This window comes from Oryzias melastigma, linkage group LG19, assembly GCF_002922805.2.
Source record: "Oryzias melastigma strain HK-1 linkage group LG19, ASM292280v2, whole genome shotgun sequence".
NCBI lineage: Eukaryota > Metazoa > Chordata > Actinopteri > Beloniformes > Adrianichthyidae > Oryzias > Oryzias melastigma.
The window spans coordinates 18903327-18929714 of record NC_050530.1 but is presented as its reverse complement, the minus strand read 5'-3'; the positions used below and the strand labels follow the sequence as shown (position 1 = coordinate 18929714).

Sequence of the window (26388 nt, the reverse complement as noted above, 5' to 3'; positions counted from 1 at the left end):
GTGGCATGGCAATAATTTTTTGGTCAAAATTTGGACTCAAAAAAAGCTTCTTAGAGTTTCATCTTAATTTCCCCCCTTTACATTGAAACCCTTTATTTTGAAGGTTTCTCATTTCCTGTTTATCTCCAATACTGTTCGCTTCATCAAACGTGGTGATGTCATGGAAAGCTGACGTCTTGTCAGGTGGTGTACAAGAACACGTCATTTCCCGGAAATGCAACCATCGCATCACGGAAGTGTTAGAAGGAAAACAAATAACCGTTCAAGTCTGAGAGGATTTGAGGTCGGGAAGACACTTTAAACGCCGTTTATCCTCCGGGTTTTTACTTTGGTCATCGTTAGTCCCGGTCCACGGTGAGTGTGGCGCTCTGGGGTGTCTGGGTTCGGTCTGTGGAGGGGGTGTTAGCTGACATGAAAGGAGTAAAATTTAAGGGAGGAGGACTGCCGCCCATAACACGGCTGGTTTCAGATTTCGGGCCTTTGGCAGTCCATATAACTGCTGAGTAATAATAGAGAATATGAAAGAACATAGTTTGATCTCCATTTGTTGTTGTTTTCTAATATAGTTTGGCGAGTGAATCTAGTTTTTCCCCCCAAAAGTGATGGAAAATATCTGAATCGTTTTTCCGCCATATTCCTCTCACACCTCGACATTCATAACCTCATCCAACTTCTAAATTATTATACCAAATATTAGTGTTAAAATGAACATTTTGCCACAGTCTTTGTCATATTACACTCAAAATTATATCACAATATTACTGTGTTGTAACAAATAAGCATAAAAATCTCGTGAAAGTTGGAGTTTCATTCTAACAAGGATTTGATTTATATCATAAATTGTAGTTGACGATCTGATTCATAATCGATTATGTTTCATTTTGAACAATCCACTGACCTAAAATAGATCCACGACATCTATAGCCAAAACTTAAACCAGTGTGACTCAGAAATAAATACCTGGAACTGAACAGTTCAGGTATAGTTTTCTAGATTCATCATATTTCTTTAAAATAATCAAGTAAATATTTATACAAATAAACAAGAATTAATGTCAAATCCATTCACATCTTAGTTTCATTAAGTTCGGACCACTGTTGTTTTTCCATATCAAAATAATCCAAAGGGAACATTATTAGAACATTCTAACACTATGGTCTCATGACTTTGGAATATTCAAAGTGTTTCCACACATTAGACTGTAATGATGGATTGATCACTTTTTGCTGACATCACTTGTGTGTTGTCCGCTGTGATGGTACTTGGTTCTTTTTATTTTATAAAAAAATAGACCTAAAGTTCTTCAATCCAGATGATATTTTCCGATTTATCTTATTTTAACACAGTTTTATATTATTGGTATAGGTCGATTCAACTAATAAATTGCCTCAAACAGATTGATGTGTTCTTACTGTAGGACTATACAGCCCTTTAAGTCTGATTTTACTGCTCTTTAAAAAAATTTCATATTCAATATCATATTGCACTAGTTGATCTTTTTTAACGTCTCTAAGCAGATGGAGTTTCTGTTCGGAAAGAGGAAGACTCCGGAGGAGATGCTGAGGCAGAACCAGCGAGCGCTCAATCGAGCCATGAGAGAACTGGACCGAGAGCGAATGAAACTGGAACAGCAGGAGAAGAAGATTATCGCTGACATCAAGAAAATGGCCAAACAAGGACAAATGGTGAGAGGACGGAAACGGTGTGCTCACTATGTGCTTCATTTAGCATCGTGGTTGTAACTTTTTGTACTTGAATCGTTGCAGGATGCAGTGAAGATCATGGCTAAGGACTTGGTTCGCACGAGACGCTACATCAAGAAGTTCATCATGATGAAAGCGAACATCCAGGCTGTCAGTCTAAAAATACAGACACTCAAGTCCAACAACAGCATGGCGCAGGCCATGAAGGGCGTCACCAAAGCCATGGCCACCATGAACAGACAGGTCTGTTAGTCACATCACTGCATGGGAGAAAGAAGCCGTTCATCTTTCTGTGTTGAAGAGGGTTAACGTTTCCTGTTCCACAGCTGAAACTGCCTCAGATCCAGAAGATCATGATGGAGTTTGAGAAGCAGAGTGAACTCATGGACATGAAGGAAGAGATGATGAATGACGCCATTGATGACGCCATGGGGGATGAGGATGATGAGGAGGAGAGGTAAACAAATCCCTGCTTTCAACCTCAAATTTCCTGAACAAGTTGTGCTAAACCGGCATAAGCAAACTCATGTTATACAGTTTATTCTGTCTTCAGAATTTAACTTTTTACCTCCAAACCTAAAGCATCAAGTTCAGTGTTTTGTTTAATTTAAATAAAAATAAAATAGAAAAGTCAAACTTAATTTTAAGAAGTCTTTTAAAGAGAAAAAAAATGGCAGTTTTCCTACCACTGATCCTGGAATAGACGGAATTATCCAAACACATTCACAACAGATTTACAGATTTTAAATATTAAAAGCTTTTGAAAATACTTAATTTTAAAGGCTAAGAAGCTGCTTCTTTCATTTTACGACCATAATCTTTATATATATTTTTTTTATGTCTTCATCTTAGTCCTGCAAAGTGAAATTTAGGAACAATTCAAGTATTTTACTAAAGAAATTTCAGCTAAAGTTCAACAGGAGCTACTCCATACTGTTTAATAGTTTAACGACAGAATTACTCGTAAGAATTTCAGATTTGTTGAGAAACTGTTGTAAGATTATAAAATATTAGGGATGGACGATATCATTTTTTTCAAGGTGATACGGCCCCCCAGATCATTTTATTTTTTTTGATATAAATGGCCCAATTTTATCTAGTGTTCATTTCTAACTTTTATAATTTTGACAAAATATATTTTTATGGAGAGTAAAATATTGAAATTGATTTAAGGTTTAAGTTTATTTATTCTAGATTAATATTCCTGCCTTTTTTTATTCATAGTAACGTTTAAAAAGTTACATTTTTAAAGTTTTAAACATTTAGTTTTAGCGAGTTCAATAAATGTTTATCCTGTTCAGCCTGCGACTTAAGGTGTGTTGTGGATTTTGGCCCCTTTGCGATTGAGTTTGACACCCCTGGTCAAGAATAAGACAAAGTTTCGATTTCCTTTTTTGTTTCTTTATGGTAAATCCACAACTTTTATTTTAATGTACAATCACATTGTATTGACCTTTTTAACATACAGCAAGGAATATAGGAATAAGTCTCACTTTAAAATTTTAGAAATATATCTGAAAATATTGAGACAATTTACTGACTATTAGACACAAGTGTAAACCATAAACTTGCCAGTGCCAGTGATCTATTAGGAACAACATGTATCTGCTTCAAAAAGAAAACCTGAAGACAGTGGGAAGAATTACCGACTATGACTTTAAACATAAGCTTTCCAGTACCTGGGATCTATTAGAAACAAGTATTCAAATGTTTCTAACAACACTCAGAACAATGGAATTTTTTTCATAATGGGCCGATATGGATAAAGTCAAATTATGCAAATATCGGTGACAGCGATACTGGCACCGATATGTCACTAATCATCTAAAAAAAAATTTTGTTTTAAATTCACTTTTTTAAAAGAGACAACACTGATCAATCTGCATTTTTATATCTTTTAGAAAAATTCAACACATTTTACCTAAAACCAAACCCTATTGAAGCATTATTGCTATCATATAGTAAGATAAAAATGTTTATTAAATATATATATATTAGGGATGTTGCATGCATTTTTGGGTTCTATAATGGTTACATACTGGAACAAAGGCCAATTTCATTAAAACATGTCTAGATTGTCTTAAAATAAAAAGGTCTTCTTTACACAATTGATGAAGAAAAAACCTAAAAAAAAATGTGGGTTTTTTTACTTTATTGATGCTGTTCTCAGGACTTGTTTTCCTATTTTCTGTATTTAATCTAACTAGTCTATGCGCTTGTGTGCAGTGATGCTATCGTGTCCCAAGTGCTGGACGAGCTCGGCCTGAACTTGTCGGATGAACTGTCAAGTAAGGATTCCCTCTTTCACTTCAGCGCCTGACGCGAGCGCATCTTCCATTTGTTTTACCAGCGTGTTTCAAACGTTTTCGTTTCAGATTTACCCAGTACTGGGGGGAGCCTGTCAGTGGCAGGGGGGAAGAAAGCGGAGCCCCAAGCCGCCCTGGCTGATGCCGATGCAGATCTGGAGGAGCGCCTGAACAACCTCAGAAGAGACTGAATGCACAGTAACTGGAAAACAAGCTCGATCGTCACGGTTGTTGTCGCAGATCCAGAGAAAAGTGTCTGACTGCCACAAACAACCGTCTGTTATAAAGGTTTATGGCTTTCTGTTTGAGGTGTTTTCTTTTCACAAGTGTATCGGTATCCTAACAAGGAAAAACATGAGGAAGGTCCTTATCCATTTATCTAGCTCATCGTCACATTTAAGACTTTGCCAAATCATACAAATGGCCTAAGAGTCTGGAGCATTTTTCTATTGTCTGTGTAAATACTAACTCCTCAAGACACCAGGATTCTTTTTCATCATTTAAATTAACACTAAGGAGAAAATATCTAAAGGAAACCAAATAAATGCAGGTTATATTAAAGAAAGTTACCTTTCATATGATTGACATTTAGAGGTGTTGTTGTATTTTGTATATGAGGCAGATTTGATGATTGGATCATCACTAAAATATCTCGATATTAAGATTTCTTTGCTACGAGCTGACAAGAAAATGTCTAAAAACTCTGGATCAGCAGCTCCTCTGTACCAGAGCAGTTTCTGCTTCCAACGAGATTTGACTGGGTCGGGTTTATTCAGCTGTTTCTAAAGAAATTTAAATACTTTGCTGGATTTTTACATTTTAAAATCAGCATTTTCACCAAAATTTTACAGTTTTCATTTTTTTTTTCTTTTCATGAGAAATTGACTTTTTTCTTGGTTGAATAAACATCCCTTGATATACATTAAATGAGCTTTCTGTTCTTTTTCTGTTGAGTGATTGAGATGTTTAGTCATCTTTTGTACTTAATCTTCAGCAGAGTGTGTAGAAGTGTAATTCTAATTCTATTTTTTTTATTTTTACTAAATAACTTTAAGGGTGGCCTTTGTGTGAGAATGATTCAAAAAGTGCCGAAGGTCAAGCGAGAATTTGAGAAAAGAGGACTTCTATTAGGAAAATACAGATTTTAGTTACTGGAAATCTTCATAAATAACAATTTAACCAATACTGTCCAAAATAGCACAACTTTATGATAAAAACTGATTAATATTTTGGGAAATTTACACTTAATAAAAAGTGACTCTCAGATTTTTAAGCTTTTAAATAACCAATTTTATTTTCAAATTCTTGAGAAATTTATCAGACAAATTTAGAGGATAATTTTATCAAAGAAGTATTAAAAATAGTTACTCAATTTTTACTGTTATTTGATTTAAATTGAATTTAGATATTTGGTTAATATATATATGTGTTAACCCCTTTATTTCAAAAGTAGTATTCCATTATAAACATCTTCAGAATAAGAGTTTAGAAGCTGGTTTTCCCAAACTTCTTTGTCAAATGTTGATGAAAGTTGGTTAAAATTAGAATATTTTACAATCACTGCATTTATTTTCTTTATAAATGCATAAAAAAATATATTTAATCAACACTGAAATCTGTTTAGAGCCAATTGTCCTGAAGTCAAAAATCAGAAAGTGTAGAAAATCAAGTTTGCACAAATAAAACCACTTACATTCAATAGACGTATTTATTTTATTCCAAAAGAATTTATGTTTCAAAACTGTCCATTTTTCAACATACAATCATAGAACCATTGTAAATGTACTCAACACTTTCAACATTAAATAATAAAAAAATAACAGCCATGTTTTATGTACATTTGTTTCTGAAAGCTATGTACAGAGAAGAAAAAAAAATCACTTTGTATTTCCAAACTTAACCTCAACAAATGCCCGGCCGTTCGAGGCCTAAAGCTGCAGAAAGCCATTGCATCATATGCAGGACAGGCTGAGCAAACGCGGCCACAAACTCCAGCAGACATCGGTCTCTGCTGGACTGGAACCGGCAGCGCTGAAGGAGCGTACGGTGAACATTGCTAAGACTACAGCTACACAGCTTATTAATCGTCTAGAAAGTCTCCTTTGAACATCAGCCAATGAAAGGGACCAACAAATACAGCCAAATATTTAGTGAATGTTAGCATGTTAGGATTAAAAACATCGATGAGCAGACTGTTGGAGCTGCAGTTCTGGCAGCAAAAATCATGCTTTAAAGATATAGATTAGTAGGGTTTGAAGCCCAATTAATGGAGCTTATTGTCAAGTCTAATGAGAGGCCATGCGATCAGCTTCACTTTTTGCAACAATCATATAGAGTACATGCAAGTTGCACAAAAATAGAAAATAAAAAAGGGGGACAGATCTTTGTTTTTAACCCTGACTAATTTTCTAACAAAATAAAATATTTCAAGTGTTGCATTACACTAAAATGGGTTTTGTGTAATCATGTAATCATACTGGTTGAAATCTTAGAATGTTACAATTAACATTGAAAGAAAATATATTTTTTATTTGCAAGTGAACAGTAAAGGCCATAAGAAACGAGTTCTAGTTGGAATTTAACATAGCAGGGAGAATCAAAGCATAAGACGACTCTGTATTGCTTATGATACACAGTCCGAATTCACACTTCTCTGTGCATTCTGCCAGTAAATTATGCATCAAAATGGGCAAAAGCTCCACCTTTGAGTGATAAAAATCAATCGGTCATGGCACAGCTTGAACATCTCGAACATGTTGCGGAACACGCGCACAACTACCAGAACAACAACTGCCAGCATGGGAACAGTGACCTGGCAGCATCACACATTTTTCCATTATGTCCTAATAGTCTGAAGGCGGTCAGGTGGTAAGACCAGATTCCCACAGGCTGAAGAACGCCGGTGTTACACTCGTGACACGCCCCACTCTTCCCCAGATGAGACAAAAGGTAGAATTTTCTAATGTAGGGTTGGAACTTTTTGCTGTTAATCCGGGGCTGGCTTCACTTTCGGCAGGTCCGGTGAGGCGTGTGTTTTTTGGGAACCTCAATGCGGCATCGGCTTCGATCGTCCAGCCAAGGCAGCTCAAAATTCCTGAACAGAAATTAAGTTTTATCAATTAACTTTCAATTTAGTCATAAAGCTTACAAAACAAAAAATCTATTTAAAGAGGAAAAAAGGCTGATCAGATAAAAAATGACTTTAGTCACACATTCTATCAGCAGTTTTATCTCAGACAAAGCTGAAATATGCCGTCATTATCTGAGATTATCTTGTTCCAAAAAACCTTCACAGCGAGTTTGTCCATTTATTTATTTTTTATTAACTAGAGGTCAAATTCATAGCAGCCTGCTCTATGACAGAACGCTTTTTATCTTAAATTTGGCAAATAAAAACTTCAATATTTATTCTCTTTTTAAGTGATTAGCATTAATAACCCGTTTAGATTAATTTAGTTTTACAGAAGCACTTCTCCAAATGAACATCAACACTATCCTGCTTTGAGTTTATTTAAACAGTTTGAAATTTCTATAAAGTAGAATTTAAAGAAACAGCTTTTACTTACTCTTGTGCGAGTTTAGGCAAAGGACGACCAAATGCAACCACAGGCAAAAAGGGAGTGATCATTATGCTTTCAACTGGAAAAAAGAAAATTAGCATCTGTTAAGCCAACATTTCTCGCTGCTTAACATTGCATAAACTTCTGTCTTAAAGACCCACTCTGATGAACATTGTGTTTTTACCATGTTCTTGTGGTATTTTTCTGCTATATTTAAAGAAAATGCATATCTGAGTATTTTGTAATTCAAATTGTTGGGTATCAGGAGCAGATGGAAATATGTTGTTAGAAAAAGAACGTTATTTGTAAAAGAAAATAGGCAGGACGGGCCACAAGCTCAATGATCCACTCCATTCTGATGCCTTCACCAGTAGACAAATAGATCCACCAATGACTTTGTTTTCCTCATCTGATCTGGCACAAAAATGTACAGCTGGATAAGTTGTGGTTGTAAGCTAGTGGGAGAGGGCATAAACAGATGGGTGATGGGAAGAGGTGCCAGGCTTCCTCTGCACCATCAGTCCCGCCCACCACTCAGAGTTACTATTGAAACTGCATATCAATAATTAAAAAACCACCAGGTACGCTTTTACAATAGATCAAAACATGATCAGAGTGGGACTTTAATGTACGTTGGAGCATAAACTGAGCAGGTGTACCGTCTTCTGTGTCGGGATAAAAGGACGACAAGTCAGGCTCCATCTCCTGGACATTTTTTTTCCTGTTCATTCGTTGCTGCAAGCGCTGGAACATGCGCTGCTCTCTGATGCGCTGAATGTCCCACCTGAAATGCAACAAATTAGTGAGCAAAATAAAAGAAAAAAATTCTAAAATATTTGGAGTCTTTAGATCTTTGTTCGGTAAAGAACATCATTCATGATGATCAATAATGTCTGATGAGTACCTTTTCCTTCTCTTCTCGTCCAACTCCAGCTTTGCGTGGCGTTTCAAAAATGCGCCGTCGTCCAGCGGCTAAACACAGTCAAATAAGAAAATCAATCGACAAATGCTTTTAAATGTGGGAAAATGTACTTTTTAAAGTGCCTCACCTCAGGGGGGTCCAAAGCAGGGTCCTCAGCTAAAGGTTCAATATGGTTTTCCCTCCAAGAGGGAACTGGCAGGCAAACAGAAAAACAACCAAAAGAAGAAAAGAAAAAAAAAGGTTATTTCCAGAGTGTGTTGAAGACATTTATCTGATTAAGTGATTGAGGGTGGGATATAGGTTAGGCTTACAAACAATCAGCATATCATGTACTACATGAGGAGTCCACTCACTGGCCACCTCTTCCTCCTTTTTGGGGGAAGTCTCATGCAAAGGAGATACAGGAGGTTGGTTCCAACAACAAAGATACATCTCTGTGGTTGACATGTAGGGCAGATCTTCGATCTGGCAGCTCATCTCAGGCTCCTCTTTGCATGGGAGCAAACTGTCCTTTTCTGCCTCTGACCTCACTGGGACAGCCTTCTCTGGAGTTTCTTTACTGCGCAACTCTCTTTGGTTGGGAGAGCCAGATTCTTTTTCAGATTTCTGGGGGCTAAGTTTTGCACTTTTCCCCCGAGACTTCTGATTTTTTGCATCTCCAAAGCAAGACTTCCTGGATGCACAAAGAAAAAAAAACAGTTGAGTAAGACTAAAAACAAATAGAGAACTGTATATTCTCTGGATGTTGTGGTTTATTGTACCTTTTTTGACCCTTTCCACCCCGGCTGATTAAAAGGGGTGTGGCTGAGTTTGGCTGTGGACTTTCCTCAATGTCCAGATCCCAGATGTCCTCTTTGTCGGGGGTCCATGGTTCCAAAGGCTGAAATAGGCGCTTGTCACGTGGAACATCCTTCCTTGTGAGCTGGAGACGGCGTTCCATTCGCTCAATGCGTGCAAGAAGCTGCAATAAGAAAAGAAAAAAGTAAATAAATATGGTGTCTGTAAAGGTGGCACACCGACGTTATTAACCAAGCAAAATCTGACATACCGTCTCCTTATCTGCCTTTAGTTCATCGATCTCCTTATCCTTTGATTGCAGCTGTTGTTGCTGTTGTTCTATGAGGTCCAGTTGAAGGAGGAGGATCTGGCGAAGGCAGTTCGCTTGTGTGTGTGGACTGGCAGGGGTTTTCCTGATGTTCCTCCATTTGCCCTCCGAGGAGAGTTCAATGGAAGCGGTGCCAAGCATTGCAGGGCCAATCACCTTCCCGCCATCATCAGCACCAGCGTCCTTTGGGTTGTTGTTCACAGCCATCTGAGGGTTATCCATGCTGTCAACAGTGAGGGGTTTACCTTTCACTGGGGTTCCCTCACCCCCCATTGGTATGACAGGGGACAATACCCCCACAGGTTTGTCACCTTGAATTATTTCTGCAGGTGTGGCAGCTTTGCTTGTCATGTAATTCGGATCTAAGTTCTTGGATCTGTTTCTTGGGATCTCTCCCCGTTGCACGTCTTGCACATCGATGGAGAAGTCGCCGAACTCCCTTTTGATGCGCACGGGACTCACGGTGGCGACCCCGACGAACGAGTTGCCGAAGACGGTTGAGTCAGCGCTCGTCTTGAATCCAGGATTTAGAACGAGCGTGGACCTCAGAGTCATGACGAGCACAGCGTCTCATCCTGCAGCTCCTCGACGGTTCATTTACACACAGCTACTTTCCACGTGAAGCCTAAAATAAGATTAAAAAACAAGAGATAGTTGAAAAGTTACGTCATGTTAAAAACACGCCGTCTTTGCAGCAACAAGAAAATTACACACCTTTAACAAATTCCAATACAATCAAAAGAATATAAGTTTGAATCCTTCAACAATATTCTCTCGCTTTGGTGCGTTTTACGCTAAACTACCTTAGCTTAGCAGCGTAAAAAAAACGGACGCCACAAATGGAGAAAATGAGCGGACATTTTAGAGTGAACGCTTTTATCAAGGACTCGGGAGTGGCTGAGCAGGACGCTGGCAATAGCAGCAGCCATCTCCTCCATTTTGGGTCTCGCGAAACCATGAAAAACAATAACAGCTAGCTAACTGGCTAACGTTAGCCAGCTAGTTTCGAAGACAAATACGCTTCGGGAACCTAAAGCCTGTAACGACTGTGTTCTTAAACTCAATGTTACGTTAGTTTGGTTTCATGAAAACACTGTTCTTTTTTATTAGCTTACCTTCGCAATAGTTTAACTCAACCTGCAAGAGCTTCCCCGTTCCCTCCTCTAGACTAGTTTTAAAGCGCAGACTACAGCGCATGCGTAATTTGTTTGATGGCCATTTCTAGTTTGGGAGGTTTGCATCGTGCTACACCAATAGGGGGCGACAAACACTCTAAACGCTGACGTAATGTTGCCAAAGACGCAAGAAAGTGCCAAGTTGCTTTTACAAATTTCAGAAGATATCTTGGTTTCTAAAAATTACAAAATAAATAAGTATTATGAAAACAGCTGGATTTTCTTTCGGAAAATCAAGCTAACCCTCCCATATGGCCAACTAGATCCAATTTGATATGCAGTAATCATAGGGAAGTAATACAAACAGATAATAATAATAATAATAATAATAATAATAATAATAATAATAATAATAATAATAATAATAATAATAATAATAATAATAATAATAATGATGATAGTAATAATAATAACAGCACAAAATATATTATCTCACATATGAAAGAAGTGATTTTAAAGACACCAGTTTTACTTTATAAATATCATTAGAAAAAAGAGGACTAATATATCATATTTTTGGACAGAAATGTTTATGTTTTCTTTTCCAGTACTTTGGGAAACCTTTTTTCCACGTTGATTCCACGCGCATTGCAGTATACTATACTCGCCAAGACAATAGGGGGCGCTCTATAATTTTTCGAATGTGTACATTTCCAAAAACAAGTTAACTTCCTTGTTGTCCATAGTCCTTTCCTTCCCGAAATTAGACTAAACAACTGCAAAAGCACGGAGAATTCTCTGCTAATATGAATCTCCTAACGACTACGATTCAAAAGGGAAGTTAACCAAAACAATTCTCATTGGTGAAGGAACTCGTAAACGGAAGTAATTAGGGAAAAACAAACAGTTTGTCACCAGCGTTTGCTGTTGATACACGAACTCCAGAAAACGGACTACCTCCTGGGTTTTTTCCTCCAAATTTCGAGACTGTTCTGCTGTATTTCAGAACCTCAATCGCCAATATGCGAAGAGGTGTTGGTGCGGGAGCCATCGCCAAAAAGAAGCTGGCAGAGGTAGTGTATAGTCTCCCCTTATAGCTTAACTATTAATTTGTACCTATTCTGTTTATAAATCAAATGTCTTACTATGCTTTATTTTGATGTAATTTCAGGCTAAGTATAAAGAAAGAGGTACTGTTCTAGCAGAAGACCAGATTGTCCAGGTGAGGTTCAATGTTTAACTTCTTTCATTTCTAGGTTAAAAAAATATTCTTGGTTTTCATCAGTTAAAAAATAAATACATTTATGCTGTTGCTTCTAAAAATAGTCAGAATATTTTTCTGTTCATTTATGTGATATGATATAAACACAATAATTTGGCTTAATATTACTGTAGATGAGTATTCTAATCCTTGTTGTTAATTTTTTACATGGGCTGTCAGATTTAGAATTTTGTAGTTAAAATGATATTATATCAGTGATGGCTTTACAATTAAATTTGAGATCGTGCTTGTATGTTTTTTTAATTACTATTATTTCTGTATGAAAATGTACGATAAACCCCCCACTCATTCATCTAACAGGTTTGTGTTTTTCTGTTAGATGTCTAAACAGTTGGAGACCTTCAAGTCCAACCTGGAGGAGTTTGCCAGCAAACATAAACAAGAGATTCGCAAGAACTCCCAGTTCAGGGTCCAGTTTCAGGAAATGTGTGCCACCATTGGTGTCGACCCACTTGCCTGTAACTAACTGTCCAGTTTTAACCAACTTTAACCAAATTGAGCAGAAATCAGTGTTCAATTTTTGAAATACAAGCTTGTGTTTTTTTTTAACTGTCAACATAATTGAAATGTTTCCCCTTTTTCTTCACAGCTGGAAAAGGATTCTGGTCGGAGATGCTTGGTGTTGGGGATTTCTATTATGAGCTCGGTGTACAAATCATTGAAGTCTGCCTGGCTCTGAAGCACAGAAATGGAGGTTTGTAACTCTTTTGCATAAACTATTATTTCCATTCTCAACAGTGAAGCAAAAGCAGGCATATATCTGGTGTCCATTATATCAACATCCACTGCCTCATGATTGCAGAATATTGTAGCTGTTAAATTTGAATCTCTATGTTCTTACAGGACTCATAACTTTAGATGAGCTTCATCAGCGAGTTTTGAAGGGACGCGGTAAATATGCTCAAGATGTGAGCCAGTAAGTTGTGCTAAGATTTCCTATAGTCAAAGCATTTTAATCTCATTGTTGGTTATTAAGGCTTCATTCGTGTGTAGGAATTTTTGAATGACAGAACTTGTGCTTCGCAGGGACGACTTGATAAGAGCCATAAAAAAACTAAAAGTCATGGGGAGTGGTTTTGGGATGATTCCTGTTGGTGGTTCCTACCTTGTTCAGTCAGTTCCAGCAGAGCTCAATATGGACCACACTGTAGTTCTACAGCAGGCTGAGGTAGGGAAATGTGTTGTCACTGTCTTGATTTATAATCTGTTTTCTACCATTTATTACATTTGAGGCCTATTGAAAAATTTGTGAATGGAGGTGTAATGATTTTTTTAAATTAATTTATGTTGCAGAAAAAAGGATATGTTACTGTTAGTGAAATCAAGGATGTTCTTAAATGGGAGAAGGAAAGAGCATGTCACGTCTTGGTAAGTAATTGTAAGCTGCTTTAATAGTGTGGAGAAAAAAGTCCCAGAAAAATTAGCATTTTAGGTTTAAGGAAAAAAAATAATGAAAATTGCTTTGTTGTCATTAAAATAAGTATATCAGACTTTGTTTTTCCTATAATTTCTCCAATTATTCAAATACCCTAGTTCTGCTATTATAGTGTTAATCAAGTGCAGTTTGATAAATGCAAACTTCAATTATCAAGTTCATGCGTGTGTATTCCAATCAGGATCACTTGCTAAAGGAAGGCCTGGCTTGGCTGGACTCACAGGCTGCCGGGGAGCCTCAATACTGGCTGCCGGCGCTCTTCTCCGAGCTGTCGTCTCGTGACGTCACACCAGAGGAGGTCAACCAGATGACACCATGATTAAAAAATCAGTGTCACTCAACGGACGCCATAACTAGAGACATTGGTAAACAAAGGTGCCTGGAGGTGAAGCACATTTCTGTCACCAGAGGAATGAACATTCCCCTCTGTTACTGCAGCACAGACTTTGATAGTACCTTTGAATCAAAACAGAATAAAAGACTGCTCTAAAGATTCAGTGTGTTCTTTGAGACTTGCTTTGTAATAATTAGGGAAAAGTTATGTAAAAAAAATCTTGTATAAAAATAAAGTTTAAAGAAAAAACGACAAAAACAGATGTTTCGTGTATTTTTTTTAATGCATTTACAGATAAGATCCATGCTCACCCAGCATATACTTTTTATTAAACAGATGGATACATTGATTACATCACGGAACATTACATACAGATAATTAAACTAAAAGATAACATTTTAGGTTTTTAAATGTTTACTTTAAATAAAAGAATCCCAACTCCCAACATTTTTTCTGCAGATTAAACATATGTAAGGTTTTTTTTAAAGGCTTTGCTGTGACAACAAGAAAAAAAGAGATCTTTGTTATCTATGTGGTTACAGATCCATCAATGGGAAGAAGATAAACATTTAACAATATATAAGTAGTAGTAGTCAGTTTTTTTCACCTTTGAGCTAGATTGAACTTTAAATAAGTATTTAAAATCTAAAGGTTTTGTTACATTTCTGAATCAGATGTTACATAATTTGATAAATATATTAATGTAATTGAAATCCTAACGCTAAAAGCCACCAAGGCTTACTTTGGTCAAAACAGAAAAACAAAACTAGAGTTTACATTGCATTTGCTGAAGAAAGTTACTGTTACTTATGGCAATAAGACTGCTTGAATTGGATTCATACCCAGTTTAATGAAATTTATATAAATTATTTAGCTAATATTACACAACATTTAACTATTTTTGTTTGATTTAAAAAAAAAAGATTTAATTCCAGAGATTGTTAAGTAAGGCGGCCACTGCTGCTTCTGTTTAATTTTCAATTTATATGGTCTCAACCTGTAGGAACAAGAACAGCCCAACACTCTCCAGTGTTTACTTCGAAAAGTGTTACAATCAAGCTGACTCAAGTAACCATCGCTGTCAGTTTAGTGGCTATTTTACAAACAAATTTATGAAGATTTTAACGAGCTGTAAGAACAGACGGCGAAAGCCAAAAATAAAAACAGTAAATGATCCACTCCCCCTCCCCTCTTGTCAGACACATTCAGGCTAAGGAACGTTCATAGCTCGTGACTGTAGACGTGATCCTCAAACACGGACTGCTCCATGCCGTCACAGATCATCGTGCAGAAAGGACACACTCTGTGGCTCTGCTCGTGTTGATCCAGCTCCTCCTGGGTGATCCCAGGAAACCTCTCCTGGCAGTGGCTGCACACCAGCGAGGGCTGGGGACAGAAATGGAGACGCTGCTTCAGAAGATGTACCAAAATAGGGAGGAGGGGTATTAGGCTTTAGGAGTTCTTTTAAAAATAAACTGTAAACAGATGAATCACTTGTGGGTATCAAGGGATCATGTGAGATGGTGAAGCTTAAATTTAGCTTCAGTATTAATTGAATCCACATTGTAAACAAACTCAGATCTGCTCATTCTAAAAAGACTTGATGGGAATCAAGTCAATCAGAACAGATCATTAAAATCAGAATTTATGACTCAATTTAAAAAAAAAAAAAGTTTTTTCCAGACCTATAAATTGTTAAAAATTGGCTAATAAACAACGCATTTTATTTTTGTAAACAAAATGTTTACAATGTCTGCTTTATTTCCATCAAAATACATATTTTGTTCTGTTTAACTTGGATTACAAAAAAAAAAAATTATAAAATATAAAAACAAATACACTTTTGGAACAAAATCCAGTCACAACTTCATGATTGATCACTTTTACTGGTTACTGATAAAATGTATTTTTTTAATGTTAAACCAAAGTTACAGATTGTAATCTTTTCTTTGTTGTCTCCGATTCGCTTACATTTTGACATTTTTTATTTTAAATCATAGTTTGGCTTTGTCATGAGATGAGAAAATAAAGTATTAGTATTGCCTCATTGTTATCAAAACTGTCACTGCTAATTAGGAGTTTGCTATTTGGATCAACCCTAAGAACAAATTAATTTTCTGTTTCCACAACAGATTTTACTTAGAGGTTTGAGACAAAAAATCATGGGTAAACTCCATTAATAAAAGGGAAATAATCTCTCAATAAATCCTTGGGAAATTTGAATTGCATCTAAGATAACAATCACAAGTGGGACTAAAAACTAAATACTGATCATTTTCTTGTTTAGAGCTTTTATTCATCTTGAACAAATATTCACTCACCTCTTCTTCCCGTTGTCCTTCAGTGGGACCTGCAGAGGAGAGATGAAACAGGTTGTCGTCAAATTGAACAGGAAAGAGTCAGAAGTAGCAGCAGTGCCAACGAAATAACTAATCCAAGCAGCACAGACTTTAACATTTGAAACAATCTTGTTTTCTAACATAAAAAAATATTGATATATACAAAGGTAATTTATTTTTCATTAATACTAAATGGAAAGTTATCAACTGCAACAGTTCTTTGTTTTGGAGGCAGATTTATATGAGGAAAAGTAAAACAGATTGAATCATCTTTGACAGCATTATTACAGGTTGAGCAATCAATATGCTTAAAATAAACATGTGTGATGGGAATATTAAACACTAAAATACATGACAGATGTATAAAAAAAACAGAATCTACTCAGAAAATATTCTTATTTAATCTCAAATAAGAATTGGATTATGGATTATATCCACAATAAATATCCACAATAAAAGGTAATATTCTCAACATGTGGGACATTGTATTCTGAAAATTTGAACAAACAACCTGTATTGGAGGAGACTCAGGAGTACATTGTGATTGTGTCTGAATGTTCTCACTACTTAGTGCTCTTTATACGATATTGATCTTTTTGTAGGAGTGTAAGAATCTACAATTCCAAAATCCAGTGCCCTGGAAACCATATAGAAAAAAAAACAGTGTGCATTAATGCTCACTAGATTGATTGGTGAATATAGACCTTAAAAACAAATTTATATACACTTCTGTCTTATTAATCATCAAGTTTTCATCATTGAGAACACAGTAAATGTATATATAGCTTTTTAAGAATATTCATATTTATTAGGTTTTTATTTTGCCAAATGGGTGATGTCATATTTGGCGTTTAGAAAAAAATAGCGAGAATGTGAACAGATTAGATTCAAATCAACTAGATGCACTATAGTCTGTTAATGGTTAGGGAGTAGTATATTTTGATGATTTTTGAGACATACATGACACTCGGATCTAAATATTCTCTCTGTTTGACTTGAGAAATTAAATGCAAATGTTTCTGAACTATCGGAACACAAAAAGTCAAATGTTTGATCATTTATGGGCTAATATTTGTTGGCAAAAGTCTGATTTATTAATTCAAACCTTCAGAATTCATTCACAAATACACACACTCAGAAGTACTCTTGTGGCTGCAGCACATGTGAACAAGTGTCCAGAATTTAATCTTATCGTGATTTGCTCCATACTAGTTATTAATTTAGAAGGAAAATTGTGTGCATCTAAACATAGTTGCTGCTGGAAGATGTTTTATGAATTTCTGAAGCAGCTTCTCTTCATGCTGACAGTAAAGCAGAACATCTCTGGGAAAGCTTCCTCACCTATGGTCTCATACACGTGCTGGTTCTGCTCGGTATCATCCTCCTGGTCACGGGTGGTGTTGGTGTCAATGGACGGCGAGGTGACGTCGAACTGCATGTATGTTGAGTCAGCAGAAGTTGTGCCGATGCTTCCGTAAGCCCGCATACTTTCACGTACTTTTTCAATTTCCGATTTGAGCCCCTGATGGGTGAAGCACACAAGTTTGAAACAGGTTTTTCCAAAGATGGATCCATGAGTTTGATGAGCGCCCACCTGGTTTTCTCTGGTCAGCTCCTCCTTCTGTTGGGTTATCAGCCTGAACTCCTGCTCCTTCTCATGAGCTACGATCTCCCGATCTGCAAACATTTCATTCATCTCTCTGATCTGCATCTGTAGCAGAGAAATAAACACGTTTTAGTATTTCAAATGAAATTGCAAAGTTGTTGGACTTATATTTCAAATTAAGCATTAGGGATGACCGTTTTTTTAGAATGCAGACAGTAGGATTTTATTCTACATCCAGCTCTCAACATTGCTGGATTCTCACCTCATATTTGCTGGCTTTTCGCTGCTCCAGTTCATACAAAGAGGCCACATTTGTCAGTTGCTGCTTTACTTGTTGCAGCTCATTGCTCAGTTGTTTAATCAGATCATTTGCCTTCTTGCACTCTTGACTCTCAGCCTCCAGCTTCATCCAAGTGTCCTGCAGCTGCCTGCTGAGAGTCTGACAGAGAAGACCATTCAAACTGAACCTGACATTTCTACGTCATCACAATCACCCTCTTTTTTTCCCCACCTCTACCCCATCCTGTGAGGAGTTTGGCGGGGTGTTCTGCTGCGACAGCCTCCTAGATAACTCCAGGTTCTCCTTCTTCATTCTGTCCATGAGTTGATCGAGGTTCTGTAACTTCAGCAGCTCTGCAGAGAGTCTCTCCTTTTCTTTCTCACTGCTCAGAAGGTCAGCCTGTGAGAAGAAGAAAAAACGAGTTTGATATCACACATTTGTGCATTTATTCTGGAAGAAACTGCAAGTTAGAATCTGCTGTTATAGGGAAAGGCTGAATCAAGTTGTTTAAAGGGGTCATACCATGAAAAATCTACTTTTGGAGCTTTTGAGTGTATTATACTGCTCCTCACTAAAGAACCCCGAAACAGTATTTTGATCCGTTCTCACATTTCTGAGTAATCCTTTAAAAACCTGCGCTCTCAACAGAAGCCCCTCCCATGCCCACGAAAACGAGCAGGTTCTCACGTGCTGATGTCACAAGGTGAGAACCGCCCCCTCCAGGAAGCGTCTGCTCCACCCCCAGGCTAGCACAAACACTTTCTCCACAAAGCTAGCAGCTCAGGCTAGCAGTATACATCAATATATTTTTAAATGTACTAATATGTTTTTTGTGAGTGACTTACTGACGAAGACGGCTCAGGGAGCGAAAGGCGGAGCCTCAGAGATCGAGTTGTTTTACTTTTGGATTTGAAAAGAGTCCGTAAAAATAACTAATATTTCATAAATAATTTGTTCTTCAGTGTTCCAAAGGTAATGTATAATCATTTATATGGATATAGTTTACTCAAATACTTCATAGAAATCATAGTATGGCCCCTTTAAAACCAACCTTGGTGCATTATTGCTTCTATAGTTATTAAAAAAAGTAAAAATGACTACAAAATTTCACACCCAACCAAAAGATTTTTCAGGAACCTTGTTAGTTTCTAATTTTAGCACAGCAGCTTAGTTAAAGACACAAAGTTGAGAGAATTTCTAAACAATTAACAGCATTTTTGCTTCATTTTGCACTTTACTGAAATACAAATTGGTTCAGGACAGGTTTAAGACAGCTGCTATAAATCAAACTAAGCTGTTTTTCAAACATCTCGTCTGGAAATGTTTTTGGTTCATTAAAAGTTTGACTAAGAGCTGCCTTTAGCGATGTTATGGAAGAGCAGCTTGAATAAACTCTGATGTTCTTTATACACAACACAACAAAAGGTTGACAGAAACAATGCAGTGAATCTGCTTCACGCTCTTTTGTGTCATACTGAAGAAGACAGAACCAGTGAGGCCTGCAGAAACATTCTGAAAAGAGTGGGAAGAAAACTAGCCATTCTGAGCTAAAGACGAAAAAATGGCAGCTACAAGCCCATAAAATGGCTGGAAATGATCTTTATTAAATACTGCAATAGTGCTCTGTTTCAGGGAGGTTTTTGTGTTAGACAACACAACCAGTATTGACATGCTTTGTGAAATCACATTTCAGCATCAGCTTGGCACACTAGTTCACTGTCCTAAGCTGAATAGAGCTGAGCAAGTACTGTTAAAGGTGAAGGAATGGTGAAGAAACCAAAATTCATAATTGATTAACTTGCAAAAAAAAATCAGCCACTCAGTGAATGTTTTTTTATTTATTTATTTTGAATCCTTCCCTAATTCCTTTAATAATTTAAGCCTAGCCTGTTCAAACATCACACAAGAAATTCCAAAATTCTTATACAATTTCCATCCATCCATTTATCTTCAGAACCCATTTTATCCCTTTCAGGGTCATGGGGATGCTGGAGCCTATCCCAGCTACTGATAGGTGAATGTGAACCCTGAGCAGTTTTAAAGCTTATCTAAAAAAACTCTAACTCCTTATGTAATTTCACTTCACAACTGAGTGGTTAGTTTTAATAAGATGGTTTCTTACCTTTGGTTAAGACTAATGGGGATCCTTAAATAAATAAACAAACAAACAAGCAAACATGTTGCCTCTCTGTTGCAGAGCCACACACTCACACCTGTTTTGGACTGGGGATGGACACCAGAAAGCCCAGAAATGCACAAGGATGTCATGGAAACTCCACACAGAATAGATTTTCAGAGTCCCATCCAGACCAGATCTTAATTTTCTTCACGCAAAGTCATTTATTTCATATTTTATAAGCCATTCTCTGCACCTTAAAAGATATAGCCCCTCAGGGATAAATAAAGTAGTTTTCATTTGAATTGCAAGCTAGGTTTAGATGTGAAGTGTAAACACACTGATCTGTTTTTATTTCAACAGACTAAATCTGGGAGGATCTGAGTCACCTGCAGCAGCTGGATGCCGTCCTTTGCTTTGGACAGAACCCGTTCTTCTTCTCTGAGTCTGGCTTTCAGCCTAAAGCATAAAACACATTTAAAGATCTGAGTAGATTATGAATAAAACTTTATTTTTCTAGTAAATATTAGACTTTGTGTCACTCACTGAGCAATCTCCTCATTCTGAGCGTCTGTGTTCTTCTTTAAGTTGTCACGCTCTTCCTTCAGCTGATTAATCTTCAGTAAAGCTCGATCATACTTGTCCTAAAGAAACAATCGGCTCTGAAAGAGGTTGATGATTGGCCTTTAGAAGGTAAAGAGATTCTCTTACCTCAGCTGTTTTACATGCGATCTGACTCTGTGCTTTCTGCTCAGCTGCATTCTGCTGCTCCAGCTCCATCTGCTTGGTGAGCTGGATCATCATCTCCTCCTGGCAGGGCCACCAAAGTCAAGCTCTCACACTTTTTATCCAGTAAAAAAGGAGATTTTGTGAATGAAAAAGAGACAAACCTTTAACTGCTTGTTCTCTTGCTGCTGTAACTGCAACGCGTTTTTCAATTTTTCATTTTCCGCTTTGATCTGATCCATTTGGTAAGTTAGTTTTGACCTTTCTTCCTCTTTCTGATCATTCCACTCCTGCGTAAAGCAAAACGCACTGTGTCAACTAATCAAAGTTCATTTTAAAGAGATTTTTTTTGTTGCACAAGAGGCAAACATGGAAAAAACTTTTAGGGCACATCAGTAGACCTTGAAGCTTGCGGTTTCTTTCTGCTGCTTTTGCAGGGCGCCTCTTAAGGTTTCATTTTCACTTCTCATCAAATGCAACTCCTCCTGCAGCCTATCTTTCTCCCGAAGGTTCTGCTCAACCTGCTCCTGAGGTCAAAAGAAGAACAATACACACACACTTTAAAAAAAGGGAGATTATTTCACCTAAAACGCAGGAGTCATGCAAAAATTACATTTATAACAAACACATTTTTAAATAAAACAAATGTAACATTTATGTAATTTTGTGTCATAATCACGGAGTTGTATTTGCTTATTTTACAGAAAAGAAGACTGCAAATAAATCACTAATACTGTGGAATAGTTTATGAGTTTGTTGCAAAATTAATATGTTTACATTTCAACATTATCATTTAAAAAACCTAAACTAATTTGGATTTTATTGATCAAGTTTCAGCTAATAAATATAGATTAACATTCATTTGTTTAGAAAATTGGCTCATTGGGTGAAATTCTAGAGATTTATTTTGCAGGATTTAATTTAAATACTCACTTTTATATTTGTTTTAACTTGCAGCCAATGAAAACTCAATGTAGTGCATCTCAAAAAATGTAAATATGATTTAGTTAAATAGGAAAGAAATATTGTATTACTAAAAGGCACAAATCTGTGCTTCATCTGTGTTTGCTCGGGTTACTGCAACAGTGCAAGGTACCGGAATTCTGTATCGATGCAGGACCACACAAGAGGTTCATGCCCATTATTTTTAAGCTTGAAATGTCTTACAGACAATCAGAAAAATAAGAAGATCACTAATTGTCATTGTTGAAGTCATGGTTGGAGGTGGAGCTGTACTGAAGTTTATTTTAGTACTTTTGGAAGTTTAGTTCAAATAAAGACACTAAATTGTCAGGAAAGACTGTTAAATTAGTTATCAACACAACTGCATGATGCATCAAAAACAGGAACTCTCATCAACGATTGCCTTGTTACTCATACTGAAGAATATCTTCTTATAAATTAATAATTAAATTATTTCTTTAAGTTTCCCTTTGTCTTATGACAGCTATCAAAATGTTGTGATATTTTCCCTGAATTGTACATTTCTTCTCAGACTGAGCTGCTTTACTGCATGGGTAGAAAATGCGTGCTCTTCTTTTGAAAGGAGTGGGTGTGAGCTTCCTGTTTCGTACCTGTGTCGTAACGATCAGAGCGTCGAAGCTGCTGATGCTCTCCATGCTCTGCTCTGCTGCACTTCTGAAGCAGAAAGGAGTGCTGGCTCCTCTCACCTGCCCGGTGCTGTCAACGTAGCAGAACTGGTAGAACTCGATCTCGTCTTTAGGCAGATAGTATTCTGAACGCAGACAGAGCACAATGCTAGACATAAAACACAGTCTTGACGGACAACCGCTACTAGAATTTTTTTTTCTTTTTTACTTTTTCTTTTAGAATATTTTTACATTGGTAAAAAAGTCAAAGTAAAAATTCCACCAATTAAAGTAAACCATTATTGTTAATAGTAAAAGCACTTTTACACTGATTATTTTCACAAAATTTGGACTGTGTAATGGAAAAAAAACAACTTGTTACATAAGTTTGAAAAAAGTGGGATTCAAAACAAAAATTGAAAAAATAAAGAGTTATTATTTCTTTGAAGCTTTTAGTGAGTTTTTGTTTAAATTAACCATGTGATAAAGACAAAAAATGAATAATTATCTTATATAAGGTTATCTACAATCTACAAAGTTTTTTAGAGCGTATATTGTGAAACTAACAGATTCTGTAGGATTGGGGTTATTTTAATCTTTCGTTTGTTATCAAACAAAAACTCACAAAAAATATCAATTTTAACTTTTTTGCTAGCTGGTCAAAAAGTTCTGTAAATTTTAAAGCCTTGATACAGATTCTAATTTCCCCATGATGTAAACTATCAATTGTCAAACCCCTGACTGTAAAAGAGAACTGGACCAAGTGAATGTGACATCACCCATAGAATTTTTTTTTTCTAAACTTTTCCTGTCCAAAGGCTGAGCAAACAGATAAGAGCTGAAGGCCTCTTGTGTTGTACATATTCAAAAATTCTTACCTCCAGCTGCAAGGAAATTAACTCAATTAAGCCTCCATTTTTTAAAAATATGGACATCGCCCCGTTGGAACCAGAAATCCTAGTGATTTGTCCAAGTTGGTTTGAGTCAACAATCTTAACTTCTGTGGCAACAGTCCCACAACTCAGAGGAGAACTTCTAATGAACTCCCTTTTTTGTCACACACCTTGATCTGTTAAATTTGTTCTCTGCATTTGATCCATCCTCCTGGGGGAGCGGTGAGTTGCAGACACAGCCGCTCGGAAACCATTTGGTGGTTTAACTCCCCAATATAAAAATTGCATTTATTTTTTATGAAATCGTTGGGAATCATGAGCAAACGAAAAAATTATCTTGGTTGGGGTGTGAGGGGCTTTAATCTAGCAGGAAAGAGTATAAACAGACAGTTGATGGGAAGGGGGGTGGGATTGCTCCATGCCAACAGACCAGTCAAAATCTATGTCCAGGAAAACAATGCGATTTTTATTTATTTATTTAGGCTAAACAACAATGTAATCTTAATAAAAAATGAACGGACTGGGACTTAGAACACATCACAGCCTAAAGATTAAACTAAATGCTTCTGGTTGGTATACAGTCAATGGTTCGGAATGGAGAATGAGGGATTTGTTCTCTACATAGATTCTATATGAGAACTGGACTGAGCGATCCCTCCCCTTAGCGCTCTGAACAGGAAGTACCCACTGGTTCCAAGAAGCCAAAGTCCCTTTTAGAGAAATAAACAGCTTTCACTCAAGTCATTATATATCAGAATAACCATTCTTGGTCTGATACCTTTTTAAAAGCATGTTCTTGATAATCCTACTTTTTTCTTTATCACAAGTTATTCAAGTTATAAATTGACCAATGTGTGCGGACTGCTTGATTGTGACAGTAGTTGCCATAGAAACGGTGACTCAGACCAATCACTGTCATCTGGCTCCAGCATGGCGACTAAATTGGCTTCATTTCGCTGGAGCCAGAAGTCAGGGGTTCTCCATGGGTGACATCATACTTGCTCAGTCCAGTTCTCTTATGCAGTCAATGGTTCTCTAACACAGTTTGCACATCAAACAGTAAAGTGTTTATTACAAACATGACTAATCCTCTAGAAGCTGATAAACACTCACCCTTAAACACAGCCTGGCTGCTCAGCTGTCCTTCTTCTTGTTCCACCCAAATGAAGGTGTGATAATCCTTGATGGTGCTCCATCCAACCTGAACAGGGAAAAAAAGATTTAAAAAAAAATCAAGAAAACTTGTTGTGAAAAAAAAAAAAACTAAAAGTCAGCTTTGCCCACCTTGAAGATGCCCACCCAGTCCCTGGAGTTGGGCTGGAAGGTGGAGCTGTAGGTGTAGCGGCAGGTGACGGTGGTCGAGGGTGGATATGAGTGAGGGATGTCCGTGAACACCACCTGAGAGTAGGTGGAGGCTGCTGGGTCAGCGGCGGGAGGATCCTCTGCTGCCTTCTCCATGCTGGGAGCCGCGCGCTGCCAAGAAACACAGGCGAGGGTCAGGAACCTGACCGCGGACAGCAGGTGTCTCTACATGTCCCACGCTTTCAGACGCCATGGTTCCGGTTCTTTTGAAATTTGTTTACTCATCGACAATAAACAAACAAACAAAACTCTTGAAAAAATCCGTTCCTCTACAGTGTAAAGATCGAGGTTTTCAAGGTGAAAGCCCTCTCCTCACGTGTAACTAAAACTCCGCAAATATTTTTTATTACATCCGCAAAATAATAATAGTAAAAAAAAAATCAACTTGAAAATCGAAAGTAAAAGTAGCCTATAGTCAAGAAAAAAGTGAATGAAAACACATTTAGTTCAGTGATTAATATAAAACAAAGGAAGCTTTCCTCATAAATCAAAAATTGAAGCAAAAGTTCACGGTAAACATGTTAAACTTACAAGATTTGCGAGCTGTCGCAGCACCAAATTTAACAGGAGCTCCTGTGAGTTGCCTTCACATGCGCATCGGACATTTGATTCTCCCTCCCGAATCGAAAGGCGACATCATGACGCATGCTTTTTTGAGCTGAAATCGAAATTATAGCATTTTAGTTTTTGCTTGAGGTCCAGTCTTAGAGTTGAAATTCATAAAAGCTATAAATTAAACTTTTATGTTTTTGAATATTTTTTTTATTGTACGCGTGTTCATTGTGTTCAGTTTTATGTAAAAAAAAAAAGGTGCATTTTAGAAATGATAAAGTGTACTACCTTTGAAGAAAGACAAAATGCAATCACTGTGTTGTTTTTTTATTGACTAGCAACAATTATAGGCCTACTTCAATTTTTTCAAGTATTTTAAAAAGCTGACATGTAGGGATTGGGATGACCATAATTTTTCCGATTGTTACAAATGCAACGTTTGATCGCCTACAGTGATGCGTCATGGGAAGTGTAGTGAGATATCTTTCTTTTTTCTCCTAGTGCAGTTTGACTTTCAGTCCACAAGAGGGAGCCAAACTTCTTTCTACAGTGAAAACAAAATATTAGTTTTTAATATGACCTTTCTATGACCTAAAATTAGCTTTTTGATTGCATATTCAGTTTGGTCAACCATATGGGCCTTTCATTAAAAAAAAAAACTTCCAACATTTATGTTTTGAAGTTTTCTCAATACGTTTGTCGGAAAATAAAATGTGGACAAAACAAACAATAAATTTGTGAATAAAGTGACTCATTACTGTTATTTTGTGTATTATATATTTGTTGTTTCTTTTTTTTTATCTCATGCTCATATTATGAAGAGCAACTTAACTTGCCTATAATTCTATAATGTTCTTATATGTAAAATAATAACAATAAAATGCCTTTTCTGTGCAATCAAATACTTTGCATGTATTATTTTTATGGTACTTTCCATTTCCACGTTGGAATTATGGTTGGTTCCTGTTAGGATAGGTCAAACTACATAATATATGATTTATCAAAGAGCAACTTCAAATCGAATTTACTTTTATTTAAGTAGTAGCCTACCTTTTCTAAAATGTATTAAAGAGTTGCTTACTAGACTTTAAATGTATTTTATTTCCAACTAACATATGCCACAGTAATAAGGGAAAAAAGAGGATGCAAAAATGTAGAAATTG

The 26388-nt window shown here is 36.7% G+C and overlaps 4 protein-coding genes across 9 annotated transcripts; 2 read left to right on the top strand and 2 right to left on the bottom strand.

Annotated features, from left to right (window-relative positions):
- Nucleotides 1-198: 198 nt before the first annotated feature.
- chmp2a (charged multivesicular body protein 2A) lies at nucleotides 199-4936 on the top strand. 2 transcript variants are annotated; one of them, XM_024285665.2, is made up of 6 exons: nucleotides 199-354; nucleotides 1515-1685; nucleotides 1767-1946; nucleotides 2030-2160; nucleotides 3930-3991; nucleotides 4079-4312. In XM_024285665.2, the coding sequence occupies exons 2-6, from the start codon at nucleotides 1518-1520 to the stop codon at nucleotides 4198-4200; spliced, it is 663 nt and encodes a 220-aa protein (XP_024141433.1). In that variant the 5' UTR covers nucleotides 199-354; nucleotides 1515-1517; the 3' UTR covers nucleotides 4201-4312. The 2 variants fall into 2 exon arrangements, with proteins under 2 accessions (XP_024141433.1, XP_024141432.1); XM_024285664.2 differs by having other exon boundaries at nucleotides 201-354; nucleotides 1518-1685; nucleotides 4079-4936.
- A 762-nt stretch (nucleotides 4937-5698) lies between these two features.
- Nucleotides 5699-10866, bottom strand: msl1b (MSL complex subunit 1b). 5 transcript variants are annotated; one of them, XM_024284793.2, is made up of 9 exons: nucleotides 10712-10866; nucleotides 9540-10221; nucleotides 9253-9452; nucleotides 8803-9164; nucleotides 8619-8707; nucleotides 8474-8541; nucleotides 8229-8353; nucleotides 7576-7648; nucleotides 5699-7103 (listed from the first exon to the last, which is right to left on the bottom strand). In XM_024284793.2, exons 2-9 carry the CDS (start codon nucleotides 10149-10151, stop codon nucleotides 7013-7015), a joined length of 1620 nt encoding a protein of 539 aa, XP_024140561.1. In that variant the 5' UTR covers nucleotides 10152-10221; nucleotides 10712-10866; the 3' UTR covers nucleotides 5699-7012. The 5 variants fall into 5 exon arrangements, with proteins under 5 accessions (XP_024140561.1, XP_024140563.1, XP_024140564.1 ...); XM_024284795.2 differs by having other exon boundaries at nucleotides 8619-8683; XM_024284796.2 differs by having other exon boundaries at nucleotides 8845-9164.
- A 582-nt stretch (nucleotides 10867-11448) lies between these two features.
- Nucleotides 11449-13922, top strand: snf8 (SNF8 subunit of ESCRT-II). Its single transcript, XM_024284798.2, has 8 exons — nucleotides 11449-11784; nucleotides 11883-11933; nucleotides 12313-12451; nucleotides 12583-12687; nucleotides 12837-12909; nucleotides 13020-13161; nucleotides 13287-13361; nucleotides 13610-13922. Exons 1-8 carry the CDS (start codon nucleotides 11734-11736, stop codon nucleotides 13745-13747), a joined length of 774 nt encoding a protein of 257 aa, XP_024140566.1. The 5' UTR covers nucleotides 11449-11733; the 3' UTR covers nucleotides 13748-13922.
- A 104-nt stretch (nucleotides 13923-14026) lies between these two features.
- calcoco2 (calcium binding and coiled-coil domain 2) lies at nucleotides 14027-25316 on the bottom strand. The gene is made up of 15 exons (XM_024284792.2): nucleotides 25205-25316; nucleotides 24596-24784; nucleotides 24425-24512; nucleotides 22404-22564; nucleotides 21231-21356; nucleotides 20994-21119; nucleotides 20815-20913; nucleotides 20650-20747; nucleotides 20493-20562; nucleotides 18219-18386; nucleotides 17970-18146; nucleotides 17696-17812; nucleotides 17443-17623; nucleotides 16084-16112; nucleotides 14027-15148 (listed from the first exon to the last, which is right to left on the bottom strand). Exons 2-15 carry the CDS (start codon nucleotides 24767-24769, stop codon nucleotides 14984-14986), a joined length of 1779 nt encoding a protein of 592 aa, XP_024140560.1. The 5' UTR covers nucleotides 24770-24784; nucleotides 25205-25316; the 3' UTR covers nucleotides 14027-14983.
- Nucleotides 25317-26388: the final 1072 nt, after the last annotated feature.

Coding starts and splice junctions, on each gene's coding strand:
- msl1b (XM_024284793.2), bottom strand. CDS start 10,151: ATGACTCTGAGGTCCACGCTCGTTCTAAATCCTGGATTCAAGACGAGC. Junction 8,542..8,618: donor CTGCTTTGGACCCCCCTGAG/GTGAGGCACTTT, acceptor GACTGTGTTTAG/CCGCTGGACGACGGCGCATT. Junction 7,104..7,575: donor TTGCCTAAACTCGCACAAGA/GTAAGTAAAAGC, acceptor ATTTCTGTTCAG/GAATTTTGAGCTGCCTTGGC.
- chmp2a (XM_024285664.2), top strand. CDS start 1,518: ATGGAGTTTCTGTTCGGAAAGAGGAAGACTCCGGAGGAGATGCTGAGG. Junction 1,686..1,766: donor TGGCCAAACAAGGACAAATG/GTGAGAGGACGG, acceptor GAATCGTTGCAG/GATGCAGTGAAGATCATGGC. Junction 3,992..4,078: donor CTTGTCGGATGAACTGTCAA/GTAAGGATTCCC, acceptor TTTTCGTTTCAG/ATTTACCCAGTACTGGGGGG.
- calcoco2 (XM_024284792.2), bottom strand. CDS start 24,769: ATGGAGAAGGCAGCAGAGGATCCTCCCGCCGCTGACCCAGCAGCCTCC. Junction 20,748..20,814: donor TCGCATGTAAAACAGCTGAG/GTAAGAGAATCT, acceptor TTGTTTCTTTAG/GACAAGTATGATCGAGCTTT. Junction 18,147..18,218: donor CCTCACAGGATGGGGTAGAG/GTGGGGAAAAAA, acceptor CTTCTCTGTCAG/ACTCTCAGCAGGCAGCTGCA.
- snf8 (XM_024284798.2), top strand. CDS start 11,734: ATGCGAAGAGGTGTTGGTGCGGGAGCCATCGCCAAAAAGAAGCTGGCA. Junction 11,934..12,312: donor CAGAAGACCAGATTGTCCAG/GTGAGGTTCAAT, acceptor TTTTTCTGTTAG/ATGTCTAAACAGTTGGAGAC. Junction 13,362..13,609: donor AAAGAGCATGTCACGTCTTG/GTAAGTAATTGT, acceptor TATTCCAATCAG/GATCACTTGCTAAAGGAAGG.